General features: G+C 40.7%; 1 protein-coding gene across 1 annotated transcript in view; it reads left to right on the plus strand.

The window, feature by feature from the left end:
- The window catches only part of LOC308091582 (interleukin-18 receptor 1-like), a 10553-nt gene extending 573 nt beyond the window's left edge, over window positions 1-9980 (plus strand). Inside the window, exons 2-10 of the mRNA XM_080437245.1 lie at window positions 4021-4270; window positions 4566-4749; window positions 4865-5021; window positions 5248-5310; window positions 5407-5524; window positions 5708-5862; window positions 7220-7366; window positions 7874-8026; window positions 8260-9980. Coding sequence (XP_080293371.1) covers window positions 4021-4270; window positions 4566-4749; window positions 4865-5021; window positions 5248-5310; window positions 5407-5524; window positions 5708-5862; window positions 7220-7366; window positions 7874-8026; window positions 8260-8612 — 1580 coding nt within the window. The 3' untranslated portion in view covers window positions 8613-9980. The remainder of the gene's footprint in view (window positions 1-4020; window positions 4271-4565; window positions 4750-4864; window positions 5022-5247; window positions 5311-5406; window positions 5525-5707; window positions 5863-7219; window positions 7367-7873; window positions 8027-8259) is intronic.
- The last annotated feature ends 1230 nt before the right edge of the window (window positions 9981-11210 follow it).

An 11210-nucleotide genomic window follows, 5' to 3' on the forward strand; every position in this document is an offset into this window, starting at 1 on the left:
CCCCTTCATATCCACAAGTTTCCTAGGGCGTTGTGGGCATCACTTCCTGTCGATTTGATCCAATGAAATCCAATGAAATCCAATGATATCCAATGAAATCGACAAGTGATTCCCACAACGCCCTAGGAAACTTGTGGATACAAACCCATTGTAACTAAGGACCCTATCTTGGGTTACCCCTAGTTATCCCTAAACTTATTAGCCATATTTTACTATTTTGAAAAACATTTTAAAATAGTTCAACTAGACGATCTACATCGAGACGTTGTGAGCTTGTAGATCGGCTATTTGAACTATTTTAAAATGTTTTTCAAAAACGTTTAATTTAGGGTTAAAGGGTAAGGCGAAAACACCCGTACTTGGTTCTTTTTTTTATACTTTTATTGCAATTACATTTCATGTTGCAGCACACATATTACACCTTCTTGCAATTGTTTTGTTTTTATATATATACACCCAGTGTTACAAACTAAATGAAAATGCAGTAAACAAAAATTATCTATTATCAATGTGTGTCATCTGACTTTCACAAACAGAAAGAAACAAAGCAAAATGGTCGGGAGAGAAGCAAACCACGCCTACTTAGGAGACCATTTGTAGGATCTGTGTACTATTTCGCCTCTATTGGCTCCAATTGAGATCGTTTATCTTCCTATATTAACAATCTTTGTTTAGGAGTATGCGCTGGGTGAGCAACTCAATACAAGTGGATGGGCGGGGATTTCCGGTGCCCTCTCTATTATTTTTTAACTCTATGGTATATATAGGAAGGGACGTGTTTGATGAAATGAATATCAAATATCTAAATACTGAATCAAGCAACTTAAAAACTGTCTTGGGTGCTCACAAAAGCCTGAGTAGACGTTAAGATTAACCCAAACATGTTTGAAAGTGAAATATCCCTTTTAGGCATAATTAGAATGAAGACACACAAATCAGTTTTATGTACACAAATCTTCATACTTTGGACGTAGGAGGTATATTGTTTTATTATTCTTTGTTGTTCACCTAATTCAGGGGCTGAAAAATGTGTGCACTCTTTACACTACCAACATTCTTATCTACTACAGTGCATACTGGTTAGCCGCAAGCAACTCTTAGATGCTATTTCTAATATCTGGCATCTAGAGTTACAATACCAACCCTTGACAGCCCATTCATCCAAACAGAAAAGTCTGATCTGATTTTATTAAATGACGTTAAACTCACCAATCGCAGCTGTACGGAAAGCTTGGATTATCCTCTTTGTATCTGCCAAGTTTTTGTTTCATAACAATCCACCATAGACATTATGAGCTACTTTCTGTCAATAAATTCTGTGCAGGTGATAAGTGTTGGAGTTTGGAAGCGCTTGTTGGAAATCACTCAACGGTCTTGCGTACCACCTGTTTCGAAATTGCACATAATGCACAAGGCAGCAGGACTTTGCGTTATTGCGTTATTGGTGTTACTGATAATGTTAAGAGAGTTGTTCATGTCAAGTATTGATGTTTTTTTTTATTTGATGTTTTTTTCAAGTATTGGTGTTATCAATGTTAGTAGTATTAAGAGGGTTGGTTATGTTAAGTAGTATTGGTGGTGTTATAATTAGTAGTATTAACAGTGTTGTTAGTGTTATGAGAGTTGGAACTTGCTGGGTAAACAGGTGGTTGTTAAGGATAAGGATAATTCCTTTTAACAGGTCGTTCATGAAAGTCCTTGCGGTCTTGTTTCCAATGAGAACCTGTGAGCAATTAGGGGTTAAGAGTCTTGCTCAGGGACAAATTTCATTTCATAGACACATATGCTGGCCTGGCCTGGAATCAAAACTGGGGCAACCAGGGCCTCTGGCTCCCTAGGCGGGCTCACTAACCACTCAGCTATGGCCGCCCCATGATTACTAACAACCACAGTTGTTACTATGTTAAAACATTAAAAGGATCCCTGGCTGTTGTGGCTAATAAGCCAAATATGCCTTAAAGGAGTAGTTCACCCCCAAAATGACTTTTTTTCTATTGATTACTCACCCCATGGAGCCTTGATTTCATGGATATTTTTTTGTTTTTGTCGCATTCCTTCCTTTATTATTTGATTATAATAAATTTAGCCCCATTGATTCCGGTAGGAGACACAAATGCATTTGTGTCTCCTACCGGAATCAATGGGGACAAATTTATTATAATCAAATTATTGGCTTAGGAATGTGACAAAAACAAAAAAAAAATCATGAATTCAAGGCTCCAGGTGGTGAGGAATCAATAGAAAAAAAGTCATTTTGGGGGTGAACTACCCCTTTAATACATTATAATTGCCCTCTATATCTAAAAATAAAAACACCTAAAATATGTTATTTATTTTAGATTTTTTTTTTTTTTTGAGTAGCCAATTATTTTTACACAACCTCTGCGGTGGTGGGACTTTACGACTGCGCCACCCGAGCGCCAAATACTTAATCTTTTACGGGGACACCCTTCTCAGGTTGATGATGTCATTTGTCCATGTGTGGTCCAGCCCTATGGAATGTATGGAATGCATATGCTAATAAAACATGTTCAAAATATATATATATATTATTATTTTTTATCCCACGATTTTGTAACCCTTTTTCACCCGATGCCAATTTTCTAAGTGATCCTGGGTGCTACACTCCCCCCACCAGCCTAGGGAGCCCAGGGCCGAGCTCATGCCTCCTTCAATGCATGAGAGCCAACTGACCTTCTTGTCACCTGACAGGGGCAGTTTCCCCGGTAGGACGTAGCGCGTGGAAGGAACACGTTATTCCAACCAGTTCCCTTCCCCTCCATCAGGCGCCCCGGCTGTCATGGGGGAGCGACCAGGATTAGTACATGTTTTTGTGAGGGTATTAACTACCCTAGGAGACACGGGGAGACCATGCAAACTCCACACAGAGTAGGCCCTTTCGCCAACCCCACTCAGGGTATGGGCGCTGATGACACAGAGGAGAAGACACGCCCCCAGCGCCCACAACGTCCCCGGCGGGAATCAAACCCAGGACCTTCTAGCTGTGAGGCGACAGCGCTACCGACAACCGTGCCCCCTAAAATATTGTTTTGATGTTCAAATTAACCGTAGGAAGTTTTAAGTTGTGTTTTTATTAGGACATGCTAATACACAACATTTAATAGGGCTGGACCACACATGGACAAATGACATCACTAACTTGTGACGGGCATTGTACCCCTTGAGTAAAAGATGAAACTATTTCTAAAATAAATGTATAAATAAATACAATATTTAAGGTGTTTTGAATTTGACATTTTCAGTTATAGAGGGCAATTATAATGTATTAAGCCATAATTGGCTTATTATCCAGGGATCCTATTAAGAAATAGTATTTTGAGTGCACTGTGCCTTTAAGAAAATGACTAGTTTCACACTTTGGGGAAAAGCGGCAGGTGCAGTTATTTAGTGGACAGTTAGAGTGTGGAGGAACATGGGTCTGAACAACAAATGGTCATAACGCAAAAATTATAAATTGCACAGCTTCTAATTAAATAAATAAAACCATAAAGACCTAGCCTGATTATCAGCCTGAAGCTGCGTGGAGCTTCAGTCTGACGTTGGCTCCAGTGTAGTCGATTACACGGGGGAGGGGATTAGAATTTCCCTAAACCAATCACAAGAGATCCACGGATTCGCCTACATCTGACGTCATCGCACAGCTTGTTTTAGCAGATATTCGCTGATTGGCTTCTCGTTAGACCCACCTCCGACTCTGATTTGACGGGTTTTTTTCTACCGTGAAAATCCATAGGCTCACATTATGACACCAGACCAAGAGGAGCAGTCCACTCAGAGAGTGGGCGGGGTCTATGGTTTGGAACCAGGCTACTAAAGACCCCTATCATGAACCTAACATCCAGTCATACCTCCCACAGTTTCCTCATGTCCTGCACCATCTGAGCACACTTTTGTATTTGTATCTGCACCAATGTCACCTCGTCAAATTCCTGTGCAAAATGTGTAGTTGGTGAATAAAGTGCTGCTAATGCTGAATCAAATGTATTTGTCTCAAATCAGTTGCAGATGTAAGGAAAAGCACACAGCAGAATGTGGCCGAGGGTAACATGGCGCTGCTTGAGTGCCCTTTCCAAGCACTCCCTGATACTGAACTGAACTGGACTTATCCCACTGTCCAGGATGGGATGGATCAGCCCAATAAGCAGCATCTTACTGGAAACATGAAAATTGCTCCGTTGACCCATGGGAAGTACCTGATTGTTCTGAATGCTTCAACTTTTCAACAGGGGGACTACTCATGTTCTCTGGGGTAATGCTGCCATTTACAGTACTTCTGTATATTTAATTAAAATATGCAATCTCAATCTTATATTAGTAAATGCTATTAAATATTTGTACATTAAATTGATGTCAGGAGTTTGGATGAGATTGTCAGAGTTTACATTCTCAAACCACTATGTTTTAAAACTTTACACATATCGCAGCCTGTATTGCAGACAGGTTCATAGCAGCACCACAGTCGAGTAAAATCCTCAGTGTTAATTTTAACACTAACATTAAGAGCAGTGGAATCTTCATTAAGGCCTTGTCTTTCTTTATAACAGGAATGACTCGATCCGTACCTGGCGTTTGACTGTATGCTCAGCACTGTTACAGACTCGTCATCATTGTCTAGAGGAAACCTATTACCCTCAAACATGTTATCCAGGATCCTCCTGCAAATTGAAATGCCCAGCTGATTTAAATATCCCTGGACTAAGCAACACAAACACTTGGCAGTGGCACAAGGTATTGCGTATAAGACGCTTCAGTGAAAGAAATATGTAACAGCATGCAATACACGAATCACTGCATTTTATTTTATTTTATGTCACTAATACTTCTTTTATTTTGTTTTTTGTAGGAAAATGTGTCTCTGAAGCCATATTCATCAGAGACTTACTACTTCAGTGAAGTTGATGAGAAGGACCGTGGTTTGTTCACTTGCACCAGGTCTTACCTGTATGATAGTCAGCTGTATAAGAGGACCCATACATTTGATGTCTCTATCGATAATAGAAGTGAGATTTCTTTCTTTCTTTTTTAATTGTGAAATTGTACATACTGTATAGTATTATGTCATGTCATGTCATGTCATGTCATGTCATGTCATGTCATGTCATGTCATGTCATGTCATGTCATGTCAATCATATTATATTATATTATATATATTTTTTTCTAGCCAGTAAAAAAAAAAATATTTAAAAGATTTTCTGAAACAGTTTTTCCCTCTTTATGTTGCACAGAAATACCAGATCTTCCAACTATTATCGAACCTCAAGCAGGGCAGGTATTTGAGGTAGATTTAGGTAAGCCTCAGCATGTCCATTTGAAGAAATTTTATTGCGTGTTGCAAGATTACTCTTTAAATATACAGTATAACATGTGGAAACTTCTTTCTCTAGACTCAGAGCTGGTGATTCATTGCAAAGCTGTCCTGGGTGATGATTTTGATGATTTATACTGGATGAATGGAGACTCACATGTGGAAGATAACAGCAGCCTATCAGTGTACTTTACAGTGTAAGCCCCTCTCACTCACTCGCACGCACGCACGCACGCACGCACATACACACACACACACACACACACACACACACACACACACACACACACACACACACACACACACACACACACACACACACACACACACACACACTGTAACTAAGTAATCACAAATGAAAATTCTCCTCTCCTCTCCAGAGATGATGTAGATGTACCGCCAAAAAGGACAGTATCTCTAATCTTCATGAAAGTGTCAGAGGAGCACCTGTCAAACCCTTACAGCTGTATACTGGATACAGCCGCTGACTTGACCGCTGACATGAAAAATGTCACCATCTCACTGACCAGAAAGGGTATGTCAACCTTGAGAGTTGGCCTGTACTGCTAATGTAGTTGTATACAACGTAGGTTCAGGAGTGGAGACCACCCTCTGCTTATCACAGCCACTCCCCGTCCTCAATCGCTTCCCTGTCTACCACATCTACCTTCACTCGTTAGCCACTCCCCATTCATAATCACCCCCAGGGCCGGACTTACCGTTGGGCTAGGGTGGGCTGCAGCCCAGGGGCCCCCAACTAGGGGGGGGGGGCCTAAAAAATAAAAAAAAAGAGAGAGAGAGAGAGAGAAAAAATGTAATTTTTTTTAAAATTTATTTTCTATGATCAAATTGTAAAGTAACCCTACCGAATTAACCAAATTAAAGTAACAAAAACCCCAAATAAAAGGAAAAAAACGCAGCGGGCGCAGGGGGGGGCCTCAAAAATTACTCTAGCCCAGGCGCCTCAACTCCTATAAATCCGGCCCTGACCCCTAGTCACTTCTGCCTTTTATAGCTTTCAAGTTCTTCCTCCTCCACCCCAACCTCCTCCTTCCCCCTCGATTCTCGCTCTTCTCCCTTCTGTCTCTACTTCTCTAGGATTCCAGGGGGGACAGTGAGAGAGCCTAGACGACCGACCGCTCCCCGAGTAGAGCAACGATGGCCGTCAGCTCCCGAGACGACTCCCCAACAAGCCCTCAGTGTCACCCCACCTCGGGTTCCTCATCCCGTTCCACGTTCATCTCTTTTCGTTTCAATAGATCGTTAAACTTAATTAGAGGTGTGGTCTCTTACTAGTGAACAGACAATTAGACTAACGCAAAACTAAATAATTGCTTTTAATGGTGTGGCTCTATAGGAAGCGAGCCGTCTACAAATGGATCTGTCTGTATGTCTGTGCGGGGTTAATCTCACAAACTGAAACACGATGGACGTCACAGACTGGCCACATTAAGTCTGAGGTCCACATCAGACCCTGTCTTCTTTTCATGCACATAGTCCATGAATGTTTACATAAAGATATCGTTGCTGTCGGGCAGAAACCTCTTATCTCCATATTCTAACTTTTTGTGTTTGTTCGTGAATTAATGCCCTACTTGATCATACCGCAGCCAGCGTCACACAAAAACGTCAAAAGTAGCAGATCCACAAGCTTGAAACGCGGCGCGAAGCAACACATTTTTTGCTTATAGATCTGCTACTTTTGCAACTTTTGAATTCGAATCCTGAATTGTTACAGTTTGGACATATAGAGGTTTCCACCCGACAGAGACATTATATTTGTAGTGACCACTTCTTTCACAACATCCACAGACACAACCAACATCAATGGAGAGAGGACTGTGTTGTATTGCAGTCTAATTAATGAAATGCTTCTCCATTATCTCCCACAGCTCGTTCTCGCATCTTGTTTCTGGTGCAGGTCCTCGTACCCATCATCGTAGTAATTGGTGTGGCGTCAACAGTCCTTTATGTGAAGCTGAGAGTTGACATCACTCTGTTTCTGCGGGACACAGTTAGTTGCTATAGCAACTCCTCAGGTGGGAATTCTTCTAGTTATTTGCTAACCCATCGCCAGGGGTGATGGATTACAGACCCGATATGGGGGTCTGTAACTCTGAGAGTGAACAGATGGAGAACACATTTAAATAATCTGGTCTGAGGGAATGTGAAGCAGGTCGTTGCTGAAAAAGAGCACTTGTGCCCGCCCAGCCAACCTCCCCTGGTTTAATGACGTTTTTTTTTTTAAATCTTTGGGACCCCAATCTATACTGTACAATTCTCAGTGTTAAGTTAATGGACCCATAAAGGGTCCATTTGTACACGCTCAGAGTTACAGACCTGTAAGGGTCCATTTGGACCCCTTGGTGGTCCCCGAACCTAACATGGAGAATCAGTGTGCTAACTAATGAATTCTGTGCAACGGCTCTTTGCAGAGTTAAACTGCATGTGCAGCACAGTCATTCAGTGTCCAACCGACCTACTGTAGAGGTGTGACTTCCTGTCCCAGGCATGCTTGGGTGTAACCACGGTTATTTTGGTTTCAGATGGAAAGATATATGATGCTTATATGATGTGTTACAAGAATGACACAGACATTGGATTCAGTGAGGAGGACAAGAGATGGCTAGAGAAGGTTTTGGAAGAAGAGTTTAGCTACAAACTCTGCCTCTATGATCGTGATGTCCTACCAGGGGAAGGTATGTATCCTGCTCCTCATAAAGATTTAGAAGTTAAGAAAATAGCTGATCCAAAACCTCACAACACATCGTTGTTGTGAGCTTGTAGATAGGGAAATAGAGTATATAGAGCCCTGGGGGACCAACTAAGTATATGGGGTTTAAGTGGTGACTCCTGAACAAAACTCTTTGAGAATTTACAAAGGTAACATAACAAAGTGACTTTGTTGACCCCTTCAAACTGTTGCTTGCAGCTGTGGCAGAGTCAGTGTTGAACTGCATAGAACAGAGCCGCAGGGTGGTTCTGATTCCCACATACCCAGATCCAGGTTCAGATTCTGGCTTACTGAGTGCCATCCATGCAGCCCTTGTGGAGCGGCAGACGCGCTTGGTTCTGATCCAGACAAAGGCCACAGCAGCCTTACAATCAGACCCTCAACCCGAGAGCTCTCTCCCAGAAGGCTTAAGGCTACTTGCCAACGTTAGGCCTGCTGTCATCTGGAGAGGCACCAGCTCTCAAACCCTCTCCTCTTCTTTCTGGAAACATCTACGCTATCATCTACCTGCTCCACTGCAATTAAGCTATAATATGGTTAGTCTCGCATAGCCAGACAACTATTTCACAATCTCCGAGTGCTATATTGAGTCTTGAACTACACCTCCCGAAATTCGAGAGAGGAAGCTGGCACTTCCGTTAACGAAAATATATTTTAAAATATATTTACATTTTATTTACATCAAGCTATATATGCTTAGATGATTTTGATTTATATTAGGATACATTTGCGTGACTGTAAAGACAAAACGGAAGTGGGGACATAAATGTATTTGTATCATTTATATGGTTGAACCACTTGCTGCTAATGTAGGTAATGGTGAGTAGCTAGGCAGACTAAACTTAAAGGTTATGTGACATTCATTTTCACTTTTTTATTTTTGGGGGGATTTTATGACCTCAATTACACCCCAAAAAACTGAACTTGGGGTTTCCTGAATAATTAGGCTGAAAAGTAATCTGTGATTGGCCCTTGGACAGTGAAGTCACAGGCCATTAATCCCACCCACTCTCCTCCTCGCCCCTCCCCTCCCCTATCCTTTCCTTTGGGGGGGGGGGGGGGGAGCAGAGGTGATGATTGATAGGCAAAATCCCTCAACAGCGACACCCGCAGGCAAAGATTTCTTTTTTCATTGCAGTTGAAAAGGCTTTAGAAATGTGAGAGAAAAACACCTGCAATGGCTCCTTAGAGTGGAACTTTCAGTTAAAACTTTTTATACATGTTTGAAGGACCATGACAAAGACTTTTAATTTGTTGTAAAACTGAATGTCATGAAAGCTTTAAGCTAACTTAACCTTTAAGTAATGTTTGCATGTTCACTTATAATTTTTTTATGCTGGACCGGATATTATATTGCAACCTGCTCGTATTACTAATAATTGCAATTAGCACATTTTTTATGACTTAAGTCCGCAAGAAAATAATCAGAATGTTCCTATGATACCATCAACAAAGTGCCAGGCTAAACGTGTTCCATCTGGAACATCCTTTTGCTCACAACAGAACACATACGGTTTTTATTCTTTTTCTTTTTTTGAGGGTGTCAAATCTCCTGCACAATTGTACTTTGCACTATGTGTACTACTGTATATACTGTATATGTATACCCCAGTTGCTAAATTATTGTCCTATCATGTTCTGTACCCCCTCTCTTTATTGTTTTTTAAAGTTTTTATTTTTTTTACTAGTTTTTAACTTGTATTATACAGTCATTGCACTGTCAGTGTATATTGTTAACATAGTCTGCAGAGTACCAACATTTCACTGCACATGTATATTTGTATGAATGGGTGAAAACCTTTGAATCTTTGAATCATTGTTGGGCATTTGATTTCTGTCCTTGTTTTGTTTTAAGGCAATCTGGAAACCCATTCAGTAAAAGAAAAAGATCTATCTTAAGAGATTAGTTTTACGGTAAAAGGAGGAATATAACTGTCACTGTCTAAATTAAAATGTTTCTGTGTTTTACAATAACTGACTTGACCTTTTGTGCTTCATAATCATATTGAGTATATGGCAGAAACCATTTATCGTCCATACTTCCACTTTTTATGTATTTTCTTGAATGTATTCGCTATTTAATACTGTTTTGTATGACAGTGTTGCGCAAAAGCAGAACAAATTACCAATATACAAGCTAACTGGAACTGAAAAAAATATTGGAGAATTTTGAACTTTTCATGACATGCCCAAAAACCAACTTGTGGCTAAATAATAATTATATTTGATCCATTTGGACCACATGTTCTTTTTTCCATTTCCTGAAACGTAAGGTACGTAAGGTAACGCAAGGTTTCCACCTGACAGCAACAATAGTTAGTTTATTGCACATAACAAATAAAATACATGATAGGAAGAAAAGACAAGGTGTGGTTTTTGACATCAGACAACAACAAAATATGAAATCAAGGAATTGTTTTCTATGCTGAGCTGTCCATGGTGCTGAAAGTGTACGTAATCCAATCCTTGACTTTTGTCTGTTTTCTCTTGGTGGATCATGAGACAATGGGCTCCTGGGCACAGACACGTAAAAGTCCCCCACCCCCAGGATACACCCCAGATACACCCCAGATACACTGACTTGTCTTGCATTGAACATGTCAACTCAATGCAGCAGTTCCTCAGGAAGCTCAGTGGCCCTGTGGTTAGAGTGTCTGCCCTGAGACTGGAGGGTTGGGGGTTTGATTCCCCATCCGGCTCATACTAAAGACTATACAACAAGTGAAGTTAGATATTATCACAGCTCTGTTTTGCCTTGAGCCATTATTATTAATTATTATTTGAAATGGGACTTATAGATATTTCCCGTATTGCAAGTGGTAGCCATTCAACATTTACTTCCCTTTACACATATTGTGCAAATGTGGCTATATGGGGTGCGGGTGTGATGGTGTGATGTGATGGTGAAAATGTTATTATATAACACCCGTCATCCCTTAACTGCACTAGCTCAAATTTAAAACCTTTCTCCTGGACCAATAATGCATCTATGGATGTGCACCAGGTACAAATGTACTGACAAAAAATACACCCTTTCCTTTCCATGAGACATACATTACAATCACCTGCATCCCAACATGATCTACAGCACAGGAACAAAAGCCAGGTGGTCATTGTGTGTATAATTTATGGATGGATGGATGGATGGA

The sequence above is a fragment of the Gymnoscopelus braueri genome (assembly GCF_963280865.1).
Source record: "Gymnoscopelus braueri genome assembly, chromosome: 1".
Taxonomy (NCBI): domain Eukaryota; kingdom Metazoa; phylum Chordata; class Actinopteri; order Myctophiformes; family Myctophidae; genus Gymnoscopelus; species Gymnoscopelus braueri.